The sequence below is a fragment of the Rhinopithecus bieti genome, unplaced genomic scaffold (assembly GCF_001698545.2).
Source record: "Rhinopithecus bieti isolate Rb0 unplaced genomic scaffold, ASM169854v2 scaffold_2350, whole genome shotgun sequence".
In the NCBI taxonomy this organism is placed as follows: Eukaryota; Metazoa; Chordata; class Mammalia; order Primates; family Cercopithecidae; genus Rhinopithecus; species Rhinopithecus bieti.
The window spans coordinates 81,034-103,046 of record NW_016803902.1 but is presented as its reverse complement, the minus strand read 5'-3'; the positions used below and the strand labels follow the sequence as shown (position 1 = coordinate 103,046).

At 40.7% G+C, this 22,013-nt stretch overlaps 1 protein-coding gene across 5 annotated transcripts in view; it reads right to left on the bottom strand.

The window, feature by feature from the left end:
• GTF2H1 (general transcription factor IIH subunit 1) overlaps positions 1 to 22,013 on the bottom strand; it is a 49,195-nt gene that overhangs the window by 22,243 nt on the left and 4,939 nt on the right. For all 5 annotated transcript variants that reach the window (XM_017858009.1, XM_017858033.1, XM_017858020.1 and 2 more), the window contains 6 exons: positions 12,644 to 12,812; positions 8,995 to 9,187; positions 6,705 to 6,870; positions 5,342 to 5,435; positions 3,508 to 3,657; positions 3,311 to 3,390 (listed from right to left, as the gene is read on the bottom strand). In XM_017858009.1, the coding sequence (XP_017713498.1) occupies positions 3,311 to 3,390; positions 3,508 to 3,657; positions 5,342 to 5,435; positions 6,705 to 6,870; positions 8,995 to 9,187; positions 12,644 to 12,797 (837 nt within the window). In that variant the 5' untranslated portion in view covers positions 12,798 to 12,812. The remainder of the gene's footprint in view (positions 1 to 3,310; positions 3,391 to 3,507; positions 3,658 to 5,341; positions 5,436 to 6,704; positions 6,871 to 8,994; positions 9,188 to 12,643; positions 12,813 to 22,013) is intronic.

Sequence of the window (22,013 nt, the reverse complement as noted above, 5' to 3'; positions counted from 1 at the left end):
TTTTTTGAGATGGAGTCTTGCTCTGTTGCTTAGGCAGGAGTGCAGTGGTGCAATCTTGGCTCACTGCAGCCTCTGCCTCCCCAGTTCCAGCAAGTCTCCTGCCTCAGCCTCCTGGGTAGCTGGGATTACAGGCATGAGCCACCAGGCCCGGCTAATTTTTGTATTTTTAGTGGAGATGGGGTTTCACTATATTGGCCAGGCTGGTCTTGAACTCCTGACCTCAGGTGATCCACCCGCCTCAGCCTCCCAAAGTGCTGGGATTATAGGCACAAGCCCCTGGCTTGGCCTATATTATAATTATTACTGCTAGGGGAGAATAAACTATAAAAGACAAGACAGCAAAAATAAAGGTCAGTTAGGAGGCTAAGGCAAGCAAACAGGCCAAAGATGATGATACCATAAACACGAAACGGTGTAAGCGTCTGTGTAGATCCCACAGATGAGAGGTGTACTGTACAAGGCTTGCTGATACACTGAATGCTGGATGTAACAGGAGGAAAACATGGCTGGCTCCAATGGCTCATGCCTGTAATCTCAGCACTTTAGGAGGCTGAGGTGGAAAAACAGCTTGAGCCTAAGAGTTCGAGACCAGCCCGGGCAACACAGCGAGACCCTGTCTCTACAAAAAATAAAAAAATTGCCAGGCGCGGTGGCCCAAGCCTGTAATCCCAGCATTTTGGGAGGCCGAGACGGGCGGATCACGAGGTCAGGAGATCGAGACCATCCTGGCTAACACGATGAAACCCTGTCTCTACTAAAAAATACAAAATCTAGCCGGGCGAGGTGGCGGGCACCTGTAGTCCTAGCTACTCCGGAGGCTGAGGCAGGCGAATGGCGTAAACCCGGGAGGCGGAGCTTGCAGTGAGCTGAGATCCGGCCACTGCACTCCAGCCTGGGTGACAGAGCGAGACTCCATCTCAAAAAAAAAAAAATAATAAAAATAAAAATAAAAAAATTAGCCAGGTGTGGTAGCCTGTGCTACAGTCCTAGTTACTCAGGAGACTGAGGCAGACTGCCTAAGGTCAAGGTTGCAGTAAGCCATGATTGTGCCATTGCACTCCAGCCTGGGCGACAGAGTGAGCCTGTCATAAAAAAGAAGAGGAAGAATTGAGACTCGCCGACTCCCAGGTTTTTGGTTTAAGCAAACTGCAATGCTTTTTACTGAAAGAGAATACCCATGGAGATAGGTTTATGAGGATGGGAATCAAAGGTTCCATTTTACATGTGAAGTTTAGATGTCTTTGAAATAACTGAGTGGAGATGTCAAGTAGGCAATTAGATCTCTGCAGTTAAAGACAGACTATAGTTACCCAGGATTCATCATTATGTAACAATAATTTTTTTATTTTTATTTTTACTCCCTCCCCTGTTTCCCATATCTAGTAAAGCAATGGAATAGACAGAATGCATTCAGGAGGCTGGAGATCATAGCCTATGACAGTTACTACCATCAGAAGATTGATAAGGGAAGAAGGAACACCAAAGGAAAACCTGCATCAACCAACATTTGTGGTAAAAGGATTGGTTATATAAATGTTGATATACCCATACCATTGGAATACTACGCAGGTATCTAAAAATATAGACAACAACAGTAACGCCTATTACCTACTACTTATTACGCACTAGGCTCTTTTAACTCATAGAAATCCTATAAGGCAAGTACTATTAGCCTAACGGGAAAAAAAAAAAAAAAAAAAACCACCCAAAAAACTGGGCTTGGGCCGGGCATGGTGGCTCACGCCTGTAATCCCTGCACTTTGGGAGGCCGAGGCAGGCGGACCACTTGAGGTCAGGAGTTCGAGATGAGCCTGGCCAACATGATGAAACCCTGCCTGTACTAGAAATACAAAAATTAGCCTGGCGTGGTGGCATGTGCCCATGATCCCAGCTACTCAGGAGCCTGAGGCGGAAGAATCGCTTGAACCCTGGAGGTGGAGGTTGCAGTGAGTCGAGCTCATGCCACTGCACTCCAGCCTGGGCAACAGAGTGAGATCCCATCTCAAAAAACAAAACAAAACAAAACAAAAAAACCAAACTGGGCCTGGAAATGTTAGAAAATATCAGAATCTAAGTCAGCTAGTTTGGTTTTAAAGTCTATGTTTTAAACTATGGGATAGTTTATACAGATATTGATACTAAACAAAAGATAAAGTTATAAATGTACATGTACAATATGCCATCATATTTATTTTAAAGCCAAAAAAAGCACTAAAAAAGTCTTTTCCTTCATAGTAAGTTGTAAGTCTAAGTGCCGCTAAGCTTTATTTTCTCAGGATAATTAAAGAGGGCCATGTTTGTATAGATTCTTCTTGACTTATGAAAGGGTAATGTCCTGATAAACTCACTGTATGATGAAAATATAAATTGAAAATACATTGGCCGGGTGCGGTGGCTCATGACTGTCAATCCCAGCACCCAGCACTTTGGGAGGTCAAGGTGGGCAGATCACCTGAGGTAAGGAGTTTGAGACCAGCCTGGCCAACATGGCAAAACCCCATCTCTACTAAAATACAAAATTAGCTGGGTGTGGTGGCACGTGCCTGTAATTCCAGCTACTCGGGAGGCTGAGGCAGAAGAATGGCTTTAACTTGGGAGGCGGAGGTTGCAGCGAGCCAAGAGTGCGCCACTGCACTCCAGTCTGGGCAACAGAGTGACTCTGTCTCAAAAAAAAAAAAAAAAAAAAAAACAAAGAAGAGCAAGAAAATGAAAACTCAGAGTAAAGGGAATAACTGAGGAAGACAGGTTCTGGCCTAGAAGACAGAGGTAGTGATAAAATTATCCTTGATCACAACAGGAACCACCTCTTTCTCTGTAAGTGGATAAATCTGTAGGTCTGGGGTCATGATGCTGAGGTAGGTAGGTCATATATGATGGCCTACTTGCTGAAACACTCGGGATGGCGTGGTATAAGCGTCATGAGACTGCTTAAGGTTTGGCAGACAGTAAGCAATCAACAAATGTTTGTTATCTTCCTTATTAATTTATCCACATTTCTTTAGATTAAATGTTAGCTAGAGCATAGAGCTGGACTCATCACATTAAGCCTTTATTATTAGTAGAGAACTGTGGATGAGGGAGCTAGAAGCTTGTTTCTAAAAAGTTTTAGCAACTCACACAGGAATTTCATTTCTTCCAGGCAATTTTAATGGCAAACAACGCTATTTCAGAGCACTTCCGATAAATCACTTCAAATAACAGTATTTTGCTTATCTGACATTCTCACAAGTGAAATAGGTCTACACTTAAGACAATGTTGAAGACTAGGAGAAGACTCTTTTCTCTCAAAACTTCTTTTATTGCTTCTTACCTCATCTAATGGTTTATCTTCCAAAGCTGTTAAATCTAGTAGTGGGTTTTTCACTCCTAATGAAACCATTGTTTTTAGGCCTAGAAAATCAATAAAATAAAAAGTTCAGCATGTCTTATCTGTCTCAGAAATTAACACCTATAATGTCTAGAGGGTGGCAAGTTAAATATCAGTGTCCATCAGAGATAAACAGTTACCTTTTTCATCTATTTTGGCACATTCTGCAAAGAGATCCTTTGACCCTGTATTCAGTCGATCCCTGTGAAAATAATGGGACTGGAAAAAACGTGTCCAGAATTCCTTCTCTGTCATGTTGTGGGGAACATTTTCTGCATATTTCATTTTTACTGTGGGGAAAAAAAAAACCCACAAGAAAATATATACTGAATTTCCATTTTTAAAACTTCTCAAATTAGATAACAGAAACACAAACTATCAGCAAAATCTAGACCATAAAGCTCTCAACTCTACATACTATATATTATAATCTCATTATAAATATGAAATATAACTTGAGAGATTAGGCGAGGCATGACCTCTATAAATCTTACAAATTACTAACAAGACCTTATGTGCACCAACAGAATAAGGTTTTGAAGTTTTAGTAGAAATACCAAGAATCTCAGGAGTCAGAGCTGAGTTGGCTTGTTTGCTCATTTATATATGTGCACTCTCAATCCAAGGCACCGTGTTAGCTGGTGGGGAAAGAAAGACCTCAATAGCCACTGGACTGTCAGCTCAGCACTCCAGGGGCTTACACTCTAGCAAGCATAGAGTTCAACAGCATTGTTTCCTGAGCTCTGAGTTTAAAATTCTAGGTCTGCCACTTTCTGTGTGACCTTGAGCAAATTACTTAATCTTTCTGTACCTTGGTTTCCTCATCTGTAAAATAAGGGTCATAACAGTACCTCCACTTCATAGGTGTACGTGATGATTAAATCAGTTACTATAAAAAATAACTTAAATAGTGTCTGGCACATAATAAACACTACACAATTATGTTACTATCAGAAAGATACAAAAGAGCCAGGCACTATGGCTCAAACCTATAATCTCAGCACTTTGGGAGGCCGAGGCGGGCAGATCACTTGAGGTCAGGAATTCAAGACCAGTCTGGCCAACAGGGTGAAACCCCATCTCTACAAAGAATACAAAAATTAGCTTGGCGTGGTGGCACGTGCCTGTAGTCCCAGCTACTTGGGAGGTGGAGGAAGTAGAATCACTTGAGCCTGGGAGGCGGAGGTTGCAGTGAGCCAAGATGATGCCATTGCACTCCAGCCTGGGTGACAGAGCAAGACTGTCTCAAAAAAAAAACCAAAAAACAAAAAACAAGAGGGTCTTGTTTTGTTGCCCAGGCTAGTCTTGAACTCCTTGCTTCAAGGGATCCTCTTGCCTCAGCCTCCTGAAGTGTTGGGATTACAGGCATGAGCCACTGAGCCTGGCCAGGATTTCATAGAGGTGGCAAGGAGGTGATGCTTGAGCTGAGTCCTGAGAGAGAGATTCCTAAGGACTAAAGGGGTGAGAGTGGTGAAGAGGGAACAGAGAACAGAATACAGCTTAAGAGAGTACTACTTAGTCAGAAGAATGACAGACGCACTGGCTCTCACCCTTGTCTGCACATAATAAATCACTGAGGCTGGGGTCAAGGAATCTATACTTTTGGGATGGCATCTGCATGGGAAGTAATTTGTGGGTTAGGAAGGTCACTCTGGATACAGTACGAAGGATGATCTTAGTAGTGTAGACAGACTCATTTATTGATGTCTCTGCAGAATGCCATCTCATCAGGTATGTTGCAGGCTAAATAAAGTTTAAGAACCACTGATGAAAAGAATGGCAGTCCTATCAGTGAACTGATGACAACACATTATTTACTGAGCTCCTAGTATCTACTGTATGTCAGGCACTGGGTAAAGTACTTTACGTAATTTATCGCACTTGATCAGGAATGTGAAGCTTTTTATTTTTCATTGATATACCACAGAATACATCCATATATTTTAACCATCTAAAACAACCGATTCTTCTTACCTGCTGGATAGGTCCTAAATATGGACTCAATGATATCAGAAGTTAAATTATATCTTAGACCGTTACAGCCATCGGTTTGGGGCCGGACATCAGCCTAAAACAAAGTCCATACACACATACACGTTAGAACATCAGGGAAAGATGGCTAAGGTCCCAGTGGACACTGGACAAAGGTGGAAAAAAAAATTTCTAAACTAACTGCATAGACAGAGAAAGTCCCTCACCTTCACTTTTTGCACAGAGGCAGGACTCAAAGAAGCCTGACTTGTTTCTCACGGTCTTAAGTGACCTATAAAATCTGCTTCTTTGGAAGTCTAATATGGTCAAATAGTCATGTTTAAGTATGAAAGCAGAGAGGTGGTGGAGTTTAAGATAAAATTTGTAATAGTCATAAAAACCACTACAAACCTTGGTTAGTAAATAATTAAATTAACATTAACTGACTGGCTTCTTTGGGAAAGGCCTTATTAATTTGCTTCACTAATAAACATCCAAAAAAGATACCAAACATACAAATAGTATTCAAAATTTTGTTGCATGTGTCAATACTATTCTGGCTCCACCAGAATACCAACTGACTGAATTCCATTCTATAATTCCATAGATGAGGTATTTCCAATTTTTCTAATATAGTTTACAAATCTTACATTTTCCATAATATAGTCATGATACATTTAACTTTGTAAGTAAAATATGGCAAAGACTGAAAAAGGCACCAGAAAGCCCTAAATGTGAAAATATTCGAAAAAGTATTAGTCCAAACTCTAAAAGAGTCATTTTCAAATTCCATTTGACTACCAGTATTTTAGGGTCAAGTCCAAAGGCCAAGAAAACATAACTGGTAAAAGAAACGTAAATTTTAAAAAATTGTACGCATTTTAAAAAGTTTGGAAGAGGGCTGAGTGTGGTAGCTCATACTTGTAATCCCAGAGCTTTGGGAGACTAAGAAGGGAGGAATGCTTGAGGCCTGGGATTTGAGACCAGCCTGGGAAATACAATAAGAGCTGCCCCCAACCCTATAAAAATAAGAAAATTCAGCCAGGCAAGGTGGTGCACACCTTTAGTTCCAGCTACTTGAAAGGCTGAAGCAGGAGGATCGCTTGAGCCCAGGAGTTTGAGGCTGCAGGGAACTATCACTGTGCCACTGCACTCCAGTCTGGGTGACAGAGTGAGACCCTGTCTTCTAAAAACAAACAAACAAAAATAATAATAGTTCAATAATAATGAAGAGTATCATGGATACTCAATTTTCCATTAATTTCCTTTAAGGAAATGCTAAATTTAACAAAAGGAATAATGGTCTTAAGACGTATATTGGGGTTTGAATCTTTATTTTCTTCAGAAATCTAGAAGGGTCACATACCAGAAATGCAGCAGAAATGCCAACATCCTGCTTATGATTGGATGTGGAAGAACTATCTGTTGTATTCACATTTAAACGATTGGCCCAGAATTCCTCAGCACTGATCACTTGACTCACAACAAGGTCTTTATAAAGCTGAAACAAAACAGGATCTTCTTGCAGCATTCTGTAAAACAGAATATACTGAATATAACTGAACTTCTAGAATAAAACATCATTTAGGTACATTTTAAAAATATTTTGGCAACACAAAACACTGAAATACACAACTTTTATTTTGTGATGTTTGAGCAGCAGAGGTCATTCAGTTCACTTTTCAGTAATTAAGAGCAAAATACCCCACATTTTTGGAGGAACAAATGAAGTGGTAATAAATGGAGGCAGGTATAAAGGAAAGATTAAACCCTTTGAGGGCATGGGTTTGATCTTATTCATCTCTGTACCCCAGTGATTCAAAGATCACCACGTTGATCTTTGTAGTGTACCGTTGTCCGCTGGTATCTGAAAATGCTCAAGTCCCTTAGATAAAATGGTATATTTACATATAAGCTACACATATCCTCCCATATACTTAAATCTCTAGATTATTTATATTATCAAATACAATGTAAATAGTTGCTATACCGTATTTTTTATTTGTATTATGTTTAATTATTGTATTATTTTTTTTCCCAAGTACTTCTGATCCAAAGTTGGTTGAATCTGTGAATGTAGAAGTCCTGGATATGGAAGGCTGAATGTATTTTCTTTCACATACAGACATAAATGGGCAGGAGAGGAGGTATGCTTGAAATTTTCTAGCAGTGAAGTTTTTTTCCCTTTTTTTTGAGATGGAGTCTTGCTCTGCCACCCAGGCTAGAGTGTATTGGCACGATCTCAGCTCACTGCAGCCTTTGCCTCCCAGGTTCACGCAATTCTCCTGCCTCAGCCTCCCGAGTAGCTGGATTCCAGGCATGTGCCATCACACCTGGCTAAGTTTTGTGTGTGTGTGTGTATGTGTGTGTATGTGTGCGTGTGCGCGCGTGTATATATATATGTGTATATATATATGTATATATATATTTTTTTTTTGGTAGAGGCAGAGTTTCACCATGTTGGCCGGGTTGGTGTTGAACTTCTGACTTCAAGTGAGTCACCTACCTCAGCCTCGAAAAGTACTGGGAATACAGGCATGAGCCACTATGCCTCGCCTTCAGCAAAGGATTTTTTCCTGGTGCTAAGCATGCACAGATATAAGCACTGATGGCCTGAAAGATACTGGTGATGGAATAATTCATAAGGAAATTGTGGCCAGGTGTGGTGGTTCACGCCTGTAATCCCAGCACTTTGGGAGGCTGAGGCGGGCAGATCACTTGAGGTCAGGAGTTTGAGACCAGCCTGGCCAACATGGTGAAACCCTGTCTGTACTAAAAATATAAAAATTAGCCGGGAGTGGTGGCGTGTGCCTGTGATACCAGCTACTCGGGAGGCTGAGGCAGGAGAATTACTTGAACCCAGGAGGCGGAGGTTGCAGTGAGCTGAGATCACACCACCGCACTCCAGCCTGGGTGACAGAGCAAGACTCTGTCTCAAAAGAAAAAAGAAATTCTCATTATTTTACATACTGTCTCACTTTTTCAGTGTGAATTCTTTTAGGTTTCTTGTTCACAAGCATACTTCCAATGGCTTAGCATCTTCTCTGTAACAGAGAACTGGGAAAATAAATTAAAGAACTTCAGCACCTTCCAATCTCCGCTCTGTTCCTAAGCAGATCTTAGGTGTGATGCAGTTAACTCAACTTCTGGGTTTCCATTCTCACTTGCCTGAAGTCAAACAAGCAGTAAGATTTTAAAGCTGAAAACTAAACACCAAGGTAAAGACACTAGAGCCCATATTTTCCTACATTACAGTATCATAGCAGAAGTGAGGATAGATGGCCGGGCGTGGTGGCTCACACCTGAGGTCAGGAGTTTGAGACCAGCCTGACCAATGTGGTGAAACCCCATCTGTACTAAAATTACAAAACTTAGCTTGGTGTGGTTGCACACACCTGTAGTCCCAGCTACTCAGGAGGATGAGACAGGCTAATTGCCTGAACCCAGGAGGTGGAGGTTGCAGTGAGCCAAGATTGCGCCACTGCCCCCCAGCCCGGGCGACAAAGCGAGACCCCCCCCAAAAAAAAAAAAAAAAAAAAAAAACCAAAAGCAAAACAACAAAAAAAGTGGGGATACCTAATAAGCTGTTACCCTACTAGGAGACTAGAGAGAACCCAGTATCTATCTCTTTCGAAAGGCTATTGTTTTCCTCCCACCTGTTCTTTTCTTCCAGTTCTTTATTTGCTTTCCTCTTGAATTTGGGCAGCAGCTGCTGAAGAAGGTCCTTTACTGCATCTCGCTCTTTCACTGCTGTGCTTTCATTGGAAAAATGGAAGTTAGTTGTGTCCCCTGCATGTAGGACCAGCTGAAGCTGAATTTTAGCTTTTCCTTCTGGACTAATTTTCTGGCCTAAAAAGAAGCATGAGGGCAGTTAGATGATGACACGCACACTGTGGGAATAACCATACAATAAGTTACTTCCCAAGAAGATTCAGGATTCCTTTGGGCTTTAACTGCCCTATTCCAATATTGATGCTTTTGCAGAATGCACTCTTCTTAAACGATCCCATGTAACCAGAGCATGCTCAACAAATTCACTAACACTCTGCTTCCGTCTTCAGTACTCTTTTCATGCAGCACTTCTCACCCACTGCTACTACCTCCAGATATTAATGGGCTTTTGTTTCCATTCAACTAGGGCAGACCTCTTTAAAGTTTTCTGAATGTATTTTAAAGAAACTGCCCCAAATCAACATTATCATTAATAAAAATGACCTATCATGATCCAAAAGACTGCAAAATGCGGCCCATGGCTTATTCACTTTGCAAGGGAAATATGTAATTTTATATTCAAGATATCTGGTGTCACCACTTTAATAAATTTATCAAACTTAGCCTCACTAAAAGTGAGATAACCTGACACTATATGCTTTCTGAGGTGATGGAACAGGAAGTGAGTATCACTATGTATGTCATTATTCTTGCACAAAATGTTTAAGCTGAATATATTCAAGCCTTTAGATCTGATTTTTAGTTTATAAAAAAATACAGGTATACGGGAATAAATTAAAACCTTGAGGAGACAATCAGAAATATTCGAGGCCGGGCGCAGTGGCTCAAGCCTGTAATCCCAGCAGTTTGGGAGGCCGAGACGGGCGGATCACGAGGTCAGGAGATCGAGACCATCCTGGCTAACCCGGTGAAACCCCGTCTCTACTAAAAAATAAAAAAAAATTAGCCGGGCGAGGTGGTGGGCGCCTGTAGTCCCAGCTACTCGGGAGGCTGAGGCAGGAGAATGGCGTAAACCCGGGAGGCGGAGCTTGCAGTGAGCTAAGATCCGGCCACTCCACTCCAGCCTGGGCGACAGAGCGAGACTCCGTCTAAAAAAAAAAAAAAAAAAAAAGAAATATTCAAAACGTTTGATATTTGACAAGGCTACACCCTGAAAGGGACTAAAGAAATGACAACTACAGGAACTTACACTGGATACCATTTTTTTTTTTTTTTAAACCCAAAACCACAACTATAAATATCATTGAGACAACCAATGAAAATATAACAATGGGTATTTTTTATTAAAATGTTTTCAGTGTGATAATGGTATTACAAGCAATAAAAGTGCACACACAAATAATAAAGGAAATATGGCAAAACAATAAATGTAGTATCCAGGTAGGGCATATTACATAGGTTTTCACAGTACCATTCTTTAAAATTTTTTGTAACTTTGTCAGCTATGGTAGGAATTACTGCTGATTTTCACCTTAGTGAAAATCAAGTTCCATTGCTTCTTTCAGATGTGGGCATTCCTTCAAATATTCAACTTGAAACTGTTCTGGTGCAAATTTAGTTTTGGGTATGCACTGCTTTCACCAATAACTGAGAAGAACTGTAGAGAAATTGGAGATGGGCATACTGTTTATTCTACACTGTGGTTATCACAATGTGCGTGTGTATTACAAAGCTATGGGGCTAGCTTCCCATTTGAGAGAGATGCTAATACTCCTAATTTATAAGTCTATTGTTACAGAAATGTTAGTAGCTAAGGCTATTAGCCACTAACAGAAATTTGTAGGGCATTCTCACAGAAATACATACATATATCTATATATCTATCTATCTATATATATATTTTTGAGAAGGAGTCTCACTACAACACCCAGGCTGGAGTGAGTGCAGTGGTGTGATCTTGGCTTACTGCAAGCCCCGCCTCTCGGGTTCATGCCATTCTCCTGCCTCAGCCTCCCGAGCAGCTGGGACTACAGGCACCTGCCGCCATGCTCAGATAATTTTTTTGTATTTTTAGTAGAGATGGGGTTTCACCGTAGTAAGCCAGGATGATCTTGATCTCCTGACCTCGTGATCCGCCTGCCTCAGTCTCCCAAAGTGCTGGGATTACAGGCGTGAACTACCATACCGGCCAGAAATAAAGTTTTAAAAGGAGGTACTATTACCAGGATAGTGGACAAAGACCATAAGGCTTAGGCAGTACTGAGCTATGATGAACTTTAAATAGCATTCTTTTTTGAAAATGAAGATTCTAAATTATTTCAGTGGAGAAAGACAGGGATCTTGGCTATTTCCTGCAGCAAAGTAGAGGTAAGTCTTTGGGGCAAGGCAGCAGTTTGTATACAAAGCAATTTATAAATTGAGCACTTGCAAGTTGAGGGTTGTCCGTTTTGGGGGGGTATCACATTGCTTGAAATTATCACAGAATTTTATTTAGAAGAAGAATCTTACATCCAGGGAAATAAATGAATTCAATTAATGATTACAGTTAAAGTACTATAATTTGTCAAGGAGTTGTTACCCTAAGTTTCTCCTAATCAAGATCTTTTTTTTTTTTTGGAGATGGAGTCCTGCTCTGTTGCCCAGACTAGAGTGCAATGGCGTGATCTTGGCTTACGGCAACCTCTGCCTCCCAGGTGCAAGTGACTCTCCTGCCTCAGCCTCTGGAGTAGCTGGGATTACAGGCGCATGCACCACTCTCGGTTAATTTTTATATTTTTAGTAGAAATGGGGTTTCACCACGTTGGCCAGGCTGGTCTCAAACTCCTGACCTCAGATGATACACTCACTTTGGCCTCTCAAAGTGCTGGGATTACAGGTGTGAGCCACTGTGCCTAGCCCATGCCTGAAATTTATAAAAAGAAATTCTTCCATCTACATTCACTGTAAGGTTGGGTCTTCTCAACAGAAGATGACCACATAAACAAAGATCAGACAACTTGCCTAACTGGTACAATTTTAGCACAGGAAAATCTGGCATCATTTATCAGCATTTTAAATGCATAAACCTGGCCAAGAATGGTGGTGCATGCCTGTAATATAATCCTGGAACTTTGGGAGCATGAAGCAGGAGTGTTGCTTAAGGCCAGGAGTTTGAGAGCGGCCTGGGCAACACAGGTCCCTACCAACAATAACACACAAAAAAAATCACATCAACTATTAAACAGGAAATTCTTTGCAGAAATGTATCCTATACACACAAGCTTGAAATGATATTAGTGCAAACACCGCAATAAAAAAATTCTGGAAACTTCCTAAGTGTCCAATCACAGAGGGCTGGTTAAATACATGATGGTATATTCATTTAGTGGAGTATCATGCAACTCTTAAAGTGTGTGGAGATCTATACGTGAGGTAGATTTACATATTATACACAAACCTGTACCTGTTCTATTATTAACTGAAAAGGCCAGGTTGTAAAATAGTATATATTCAGTGACCCCATTTTGTAATTATTTCTACATGGTTGATTTTTGGATATAAAATAAAACACAAAGATTATTTATATAATCTTTTTATAAAATTACTAGCAACTATGACATACAAATACATCAGAACTTAGTATAGCTGACTTACATTTAATATCTGCATACATATGGCTGATTGTAAATCTATCTTTGCCTTCAGGTGCCCAAGCAATTCTTTCTGCCATGAGGTATAGAGCTCCATCCTGCTTCTTTTGACGCACTTTCTTTACAATCAGCAAAACTTCTTCAGATGAGGTTGCCATGGTGGCTAGAAGGTGCTAAGAGAGAAAAAAATGATGAAGAAAAAAACTATTCCACACATCAATTAGGGTTGAATTTGTTGACTTCTAGAGTCCCTTTCAAATATAAAATCTAAATTGTAGGAAATTAACAGGGAAGAAGAAAGTCTCTTTTCTGATTCAAAATGGAAGATAAAGTTGCATGGCATCATTCCTCTACAATTATATTTTATTTTGCTCATACCACAGGTATAAATTTATACAACACTTATATGCTAATGAGTATTATCAATTTCTTTTCCTCAGTTATATTCTTAAATTATACATACACAACTTACAAATGTGTAGTATTTTATACAGTCTATATTTACAATTGTAAAACTTTGGAATTACACAGTCATATTTATTATTTAGTTGAAATTTGTCTCAATTGAAACTAAGGTCTGCAAGATTTGTGGGGTCTTCCCAGAACCACTCCCAGAGCTAAAACCACACCAAAGTTTGCTGATTTCTGGTCTGTTTCTTCTGTATAAATAAAACTGAGAGAACTAAATATTTAACACTTCATATGCTAATTTCCTATCTTTTAACATTCAAACGTCTTCAACTGATCTCCAAGTCTTGGCCATGATTCATTGGTATAATGCCTAACTAGTAACCTAGGAAAGAGTCTGGTCCCTCCAACTCCATCCCCCACCTCTGGGAATCTTAAATGCCCAATCCAAATCCTCCAGGCTTGTGTGTGGCTGTCTGGACTCGAACTGATGGTGATGTCTGCCATGGGCCGGGATGGGGAAAGTTGTGGCACCAATGCCACATACATGCCATTTCTGGTGAAGTTATGACTTTAGTTTTCATAACCAGAGGAATGGCTAAAATATAATTTAACAATTATGTTTGCCCTGGGCAAATAAGTGAAGCTTTACTGAAGTATTTTTCCGAGGGTTAAAACAAATCAAAACAGGACAAGTGAGGTGGCTTACACCTGTAACCCCTGTGACTTGGGAGGCCGAGGCAGGAGATATTACTTAAGCCCAAGAGTTTGAGACCAGCCTTGTCAACAAAATGAGACCCTGTCTGTACACAAAAAATAGGTCTAACTACATGGGAGGCCAAGGTGGGAGAACTGCTTGAGCCCAGGAGTTTGAGATGGCAGTGAGCTATAATCACCACACTGTACTCCAACCTGGGTGACAGAGTGAGACCCTGTCTCTAAACAAATAAAATGGGAACAATGAAATACTGGATTTGCCATTAGTTCTTCAAAATAATTGAGAACTTCTATTTGAACATAATGGGAAAATAAGTATTAGGAAGGGGAGTATGGCAGGGATTAAAAACAATAGAAATCAGAAATTCCTGTTATAAAATACAAAAAAAAATTACAAAAAAAACCCCATCACTTTTTTTTTATTTTTATTTTTTGAGATGGAGTTTCATTTTTACTGCCCGGCTGGAGTGCAATGGCGTGATCTCAGCTCACCACAACCTTTACCTCATGGGTTCAAGCGATTCTCCTGCCTCAGCCTCCTGAGTAGCTGGGATTACAGGCATGCGCCACCACGCCCAGCTATTTTTGTATTTTTAGTAGAGACAGGGTTTCTCCATGTTGGTCAGGCTGGTCTCAAACTCTCAACCTCAGCTGATCTGCCCACCTCAGCCTCCCAAAGTGCTGGGATTACAGGTGTGAGCCACTGCGCCCAGAAAAACCATCACCTCTTAAGATTAATAAATATGGCTGGGCATGGTGGCTCCTGTCTATAATTCCAGCACTTTGGGAGGCTGAGGCAGGTAGATCACTTGAACTCAGGAGTTCGAGACCAGTCTGGGCAACATGGTGAAACCTGTTCCCACAACAAATACAAAAATTAGCCAGGCACAAGGATGTGCTCCTGCAGTCCCAGCTACTTGGAAGGATGAGGCAGGAGAATCGCTTGAGCCCAAGAGACAGAGGTTGCAGTGAGGTGAGACCGCACCATCGTACTCCAGCCTGGGGATGAAAGTCAAACCCTATCTCCAAACAAAACAAAACAAATCACTGGATTAAAAAAATTATTACTTCTTATTCACTCAAACAATGAGTTAGAAATAAAAAAATATAAGGGAAAAGGTGAAACCCTGCTTTCTCTGAAGTTGATTATCTCAATTATGAGTAGTCAGATACCCCTTTTAAGTCTTTACAGACTATTCTATCCCAAGAAGAGAAAGGAAATAGGTCAGTGTGAACACATTTATCCAACAAATTTGTACTGAGCCAAGGAGCCTGGGGCTATCCAAAGATGAATGTCTGTTGATTTCTGCTTTCAAAGATCTTGCAGTGCAGTGAGCAAGTGTGTATACGTGTACTATTTGTTAGTGGATACAAATTAGAATGTATGTGGAGTCCTGATTAGGGAAAAGGAGTCAGGCTGGTGGGAGCAGGGAAAAGCAAAAGAAAAGCAGATAAGCTACAAGTCAGCCTTTCTTCATGGTCCAGGACACATAGCCCTCCCGTGCAAATAATTCACAATCTTCCTGTGCCCCACTGATCAACCAGACCCTCAGCTGATAGAAAATCCAAGTTAGCTCACTGCAGCCTTCGTGTTATCAGTACTTCACGTAGCCTTCTTCAGCAAAAGCACCATCCTATAAAATCCCCAGGAAGCTTTTGTCTCCTTGCAGTCAGTTCTCTGCTTGCTAATCTGCACGTTGCTTTCTTGCAACGTATTTTCCTACTTTCTCTAATAAACCTGCCTTTCTTTACCTACAACTGTCCTCGCAAATTTTTTTTACTACTGGTGCCACCAGCCTCAGACAGTTGCTACCCACGACATGAAGTCCCAAAAGGGACACAAAATGTTCCAAGTTAGAACTCAGAGGCAGTTTCTTCACTCAGAAAGCCATGAGAAATGTTTGCCACAGAATTTTTTAAAAGCCATTTTAAAAAACTGAGATATAATTAACAAACCAACAAATGCATAGTTCTTAGGCATTCTGTTCGATGCGTTTTGACAATAGTACATACCCATTTACAATTACCCAAAATGAGACACAGAACATTTCAGTCACCCTTGAACATTCCCTCATGTTTCCTTCAAGTCAATCTCTTTTCCCCAACCTCCAGCAACTATTCTGACTTCTATCACCACAGATTAGTTTTAACTGTTCTAGGATTTCATATGAATCATACAGTATGTACTCCTTTTGTCTCTAGTTTTTTTGCTTAACATGTTTTTTGAAATCCACCACATTGTTGCATATGTATCAGTTCATCCTTTTAATACATAGTTTGGTTATATATTGGGTCTTGAAGAGAGAACTTCTACAGAGAAAGTAAAGGGAAACAGGTGTCAGAGACAAAGGGAATAGTTTGGGGCAATGGATTGAAACTCTCTAGGAATGAGTAGTCTGCTTAGGATACAGCATAAGGTTCATGATGATCAGCAGGATATGAGGTTGGACGGTTAAGATAGAGGCATACAGTGGAGAAGGCCACCTATGTGGCAAACAACAGAAAACTTCTGAAGACTTCTGAATAGGGCAGTGATTTGCATTTTAGAAATTAATCTGTGGGCAGCAAGAGAGACTGGAGAGGAAGGGACAAGAAGGACCACTGAAGCAGCAGAATGAACAGACATTGCTGAAGTGCTGAAGGAAGCATCACGGTTGCTTGCCCATACTCTGAGCCTTACTGACATGAGCACAGTGGTACCATTTTCAGAAATTAATGAGAAGGGAGAGCAGATTTGAAAGTGAAGATAAGGAATTCAGTTCTGGACATGATGAGTGTGAGGTACTGCTGAGTCATGCAGGTGGAGACAGTCTGCATTATGTGGGCATTTGCAAATGCTAGAATAAAGCCCGATTAGATGACTGCTTTTAATTAAAAGGAATTTTAAAATTCTATAATGTCACAACCCTAACATCAATTTTCCTCATTTTAGTTGTGCTTACCTTATCTGTACCTACCTCACAAATGTAATCATAAAATACATTCAAGTTCATTATTTTGTGATTTTACTCACCACTGAGAATTTCTCCATGTTTTCTTTCAATCCCCAATTTTGATATCCATATATCAAATGATAAAGGATCACAATTCTTAACAAATGATACCANTACTCCAGCCTGGGGATGAAAGTCAAACCCTATCTCCAAACAAAACAAAACAAATCACTGGATTAAAAAAATTATTACTTCTTATTCACTCAAACAATGAGTTAGAAATAAAAAAATATAAGGGAAAAAGGTGAAACCCTGCTTTCTCTGAAGTTGATTATCTCAATTATGAGTAGTCAGATACCCCCTTTTTAAGTCTTTACAGACTATTCTATCCCAAGAAGAGAAAGGAAATAGGTCAGTGTGAACACATTTATCCAACAAATTTGTACTGAGCCAAGGAGCCTGGGGGCTATCCAAAGATGAATGTCTGTTGATTTCTGCTTTCAAAGATCTTGCAGTGCAGTGAGCAAGTGTGTATACGTGTACTATTTGTTAGTGGATACAAATTAGAATGTATGTGGAGTCCTGATTAGGGAAAAGGAGTCAGGCTGGTGGGAGCAGGGAAAAGCAAAAAGAAAAAGCAGATAAGCTACAAGTCAGCCTTTCTTCATGGTCCAGGACACATAGCCCTCCCGTGCAAATAATTCACAATCTTCCTGTGCCCCACTGATCAACCAGACCCTCAGCTGATAGAAAAATCCAAGTTAGCTCACTGCAGCCTTCGTGTTATCAGTACTTCACGTAGCCTTCTTCAGCAAAAGCACCATCCTATAAAATCCCCAGGAAGCTTTTGTCTCCTTGCAGTCAGTTCTCTGCTTGCTAATCTGCACGTTGCTTTCTTGCAACGTATTTTCCTACTTTCTCTAATAAACCTGCCTTTCTTTACCTACAACTGTCCTCGCAAATTTTTTTTACTACTGGTGCCACCAGCCTCAGACAGTTGCTACCCACGACATGAAGTCCCAAAAGGGACACAAAAATGTTCCAAGTTAGAACTCAGAGGCAGTTTCTTCACTCAGAAAGCCATGAGAAATGTTTGCCACAGAATTTTTTAAAAGCCATTTTAAAAAACTGAGATATAATTAACAAACCAACAAATGCATAGTTCTTAGGCATTCTGTTCGATGCGTTTTGACAATAGTACATACCCATTTACAATTACCCAAAATGAGACACAGAACATTTCAGTCACCCTTGAACATTCCCTCATGTTTCCTTCAAGTCAATCTCTTTTCCCCAACCTCCAGCAACTATTCTGACTTCTATCACCACAGATTAGTTTTTAACTGTTCTAGGATTTCATATGAATCATACAGTATGTACTCCTTTTGTCTCTAGTTTTTTTGCTTAACATGTTTTTTGAAATCCACCACATTGTTGCATATGTATCAGTTCATCCTTTTTAATACATAGTTTGGTTATATATTGGGTCTTGAAGAGAGAACTTCTACAGAGAAAGTAAAGGGAAACAGGTGTCAGAGACAAAGGGAATAGTTTGGGGCAATGGATTGAAACTCTCTAGGAATGAGTAGTCTGCTTAGGATACAGCATAAGGTTCATGATGATCAGCAGGATATGAGGTTGGACGGTTAAGATAGAGGCATACAGTGGAGAAGGCCACCTATGTGGCAAACAACAGAAAACTTCTGAAGACTTCTGAATAGGGCAGTGATTTGCATTTTAGAAATTAATCTGTGGGCAGCAAGAGAGACTGGAGAGGAAGGGACAAGAAGGACCACTGAAGCAGCAGAATGAACAGACATTGCTGAAGTGCTGAAGGAAGCATCACGGTTGCTTGCCCATACTCTGAGCCTTACTGACATGAGCACAGTGGTACCATTTTCAGAAATTAATGAGAAGGGAGAGCAGATTTGAAAGTGAAGATAAGGAATTCAGTTCTGGACATGATGAGTGTGAGGTACTGCTGAGTCATGCAGGTGGAGACAGTCTGCATTATGTGGGCATTTGCAAATGCTAGAATAAAGCCCGATTAGATGACTGCTTTTAATTAAAAAGGAATTTTAAAAATTCTATAATGTCACAACCCTAACATCAATTTTCCTCATTTTTAGTTGTGCTTACCTTATCTGTACCTACCTCACAAATGTAATCATAAAATACATTCAAGTTCATTATTTTGTGATTTTTACTCACCACTGAGAATTTCTCCATGTTTTCTTTCAATCCCCAATTTTGATATCCATATATCAAATGATAAAGGATCACAATTCTTAACAAATGATACCATCTTTTAACTGACTTATTTGATGTCTTAAGACTTTGAGTTTTCCCTTCTTGAAGTTTAAAAAACTGTTTTAAGACTATTTAATGACATGAAAAGATACACAAAGAAAAAAAAAAAAAGAATATAGTTTGATTTGATATTCTTTTTTTTTTTTTTTCAAGATGGGAGTCTTGCTCTGTCGCCCAGGCTGGAGTGTAGCAGCACAATCTCGGCTCACCACAACCTCTGCCTCCTGGGTTCAAGCGATTGTCCTGCCTCAGCCTCCAGAATAGCTGGGACTACAGGCATGTGCCACCACGCCCGGCTAATTTCTTGTATTTTTAGTAGAGATGGGGTTTCACCATGTTGGCCAGGCTGGTCTTGAACTCCTGGGCGCAAGTGATCCGCCCGCCTCAGCCTCCCAAAGTGCTGGGATTACAGGTGTGAGCCTCTGCGCCTGGCATGATTCTGTATTTTTTCTTTTTTTGAGACAGTCTCATCCTGTCACCCAGGCTGGAGTGCAGGGGCATGATCTTGGCTCACTGCAATCTCCTCCTCCCAGTTCCAAGCAATTCTCCCTGCCTCAGCCTCCCAAGTAGCTGGGATTACAGGTGTGCCCGCCACCACGCCCGCCTAATTTTTGTATTTTTTAGTCGAGACAGGGTTTCGCCATGTTGGCCAGGCTGGTCTTAAACTCCTGATCTCAGGTGATCCACCTGCCTCGGCCTCCCGAAGTGCTGGGATTACAGGTGTGAGCCACTGTGCCTGGCCCCATATTCTTTTTTTTTTTTGAGACGGAGTCTCACTCTCACTCAGGCTGGCGTGCAGTGGCCCGATCTCAGCTCACTGCAACCTCCACCTCCCGGGTTCAAGTGATTCTTCTACCTCAGGCTCCTCAGTAACTGGGGGTTACAGGCGCATGCCACCATGGCCGGCTAATTTTTGTATTTTTAGTAAAGATGGAGTTTCACCATGTTATTAGGCTGGTCTCGAACTCCTGACCTCGTGATCTCCCGCCTCAGTCTCCCAAAGTGCTGGGATTACAGGTGTGAGCCTCCATGCCCAGCCTGCCCCATATTCCTAAATTTAAAAAAATCTAAAATTTAGGCTGGGCAGGGTGGCTCATGTCTCTAATCCCATCACTTTGGGAAGCCGAAGTGGACAGACTGCCTGAGACCAGGAGTTTGAGACCAGCCTGTGCAACATAGCAAAACCCTTTTCCTACAAAAACTATAAAAATTAGCTGGGCCTGGTGGCACACATCTGTAGTCCCAGCAACTCGGGAGGCTGAAATGGGAGGATTACCTGAGCCTGGGGAGATGGAGCCGTGATGACGCCACTGCACTCCAGTCCGGGTGACAGTGAGACACTCTCTCAAAATAATATTCTTCATCATTCAGAATTTACTGAATGCTTAATCATGTGTCAGGTGCTAGACTAAGTTTCTTATAGGCATTATCTCAGTCAGTCCCCAGTTAATAATCCCATGAGGTAGGTTCTATTATTAGTTACATTTTATACATAAGGAACCTGGGTCTGAGAAATCAAGATGCTTTCTTAAAGCATCAGGGAAGCAGCAGTAGTGGGTTTGAATCTGGGTCAGTCTGTCCTTGAAATTCCACTATGTCACTCTGAAAATATATGCGACTGAAGGGATAGACACCAAATTTAATAGTGATTATCTATGGGTGATAAAAATACAGATGATTTAAATGTTCTCTTTTCTGATCTATAAAAAATATGTATTTTATACTAAAGCAGTTATTAAAAAAAATGTCTTCCCAAGAGTTTCTTCTTTATCAAACCAAATGTTTATAAGGTAACCCAGGAAAGTGTTAGGGGTGCTAGTGTGAGAATTTGAAAACAGTGTTTTCTATTTTCAATAGTTTATTATTTTCAGTTTCTGTAATGCAGGTATATCACTTGTACTTTTAAACTAATTTATGAAAGGAAATTTTATAACTTGTATGAAATCATTAGTGGAAATATTTTATCATTAATTTTCTAGTATTCTTTATAATAAACATGTAACTATGCAATTCTTCTGCCTCAGCCGGCCAACTAGCTGGGATTATATGCACCTGCCACCATGCCCAGCTAATTTCTGTATTTTTTTTTTTTTTAGTAGAGATTGGGTTTTGAGGCAGGTGGATCACTTGAGGTTGAGAGTTAGAGAACATATTTTAAAAAGTCCACTCTGTAGAATATGAAACTGGACTGCAAACCACACAAATTAGGAAACATATGTTTTCAGAAAAATGAATTAAAATCTAAGAAAGATGAGAGGGGAGGATTTGAGGGGGAAGTTGGCAGATAATTTTAAGTATGTTGATACTTCATTATCCTACTTGAGCAGGATAACTTTAAGTATGTCAGTAGTTGGAAGAAAAGCAATGAGCAAGGACAGCTGATAGAGCAAGTCTCCAATTAAGTGGGCTTACAGGCACAAATAAAGTTTTAGCATTGGAAAATAATACAAAAATCTTTCTGAGTTGAGAAGGCAAAAATGCATGAAGACAGAGAAAATGCAAAGTGGAGAATATATTAGAACTGACTATATCAACTGGGAAAACATAACCTTTTTTTTTTTTTTTTTTTTGAGAAGGAGTCTTGCTCTGTCACCCAGGCTGGAATACAGTGGCATCATTTCGGCTTACTGCAACCTCCACCCTCCGGGTTCAAGTGATTCCCTTGCCGCAGCTTCCTGAATAGGTGGGATTACAGGCACATGCCACAACGCCTCGCTAATTTCTCTATTTTTAGTAGAGATGGGGTTTTGCCATTTTGGCCAGGCTGGTCTCAAACTCCTGACCTCAGGTGCTCTGCCTGCCTCAGCCTCCCAAAGTGCTGGAATTACAGGCGTGAGCCACTGCACCCAGCCATACCCTCTTATATATAACATATAAAACCATTTATATCACAATTCATTTATGGGGAACTTTAAGAAATAAATCTAGGCCGGGCGCAGTGGCTCAAGCCTGTAATCCCAGCACTTTGGGAGGCCGAGAGGGGCGGATCACGAGGTCAGGAGATCG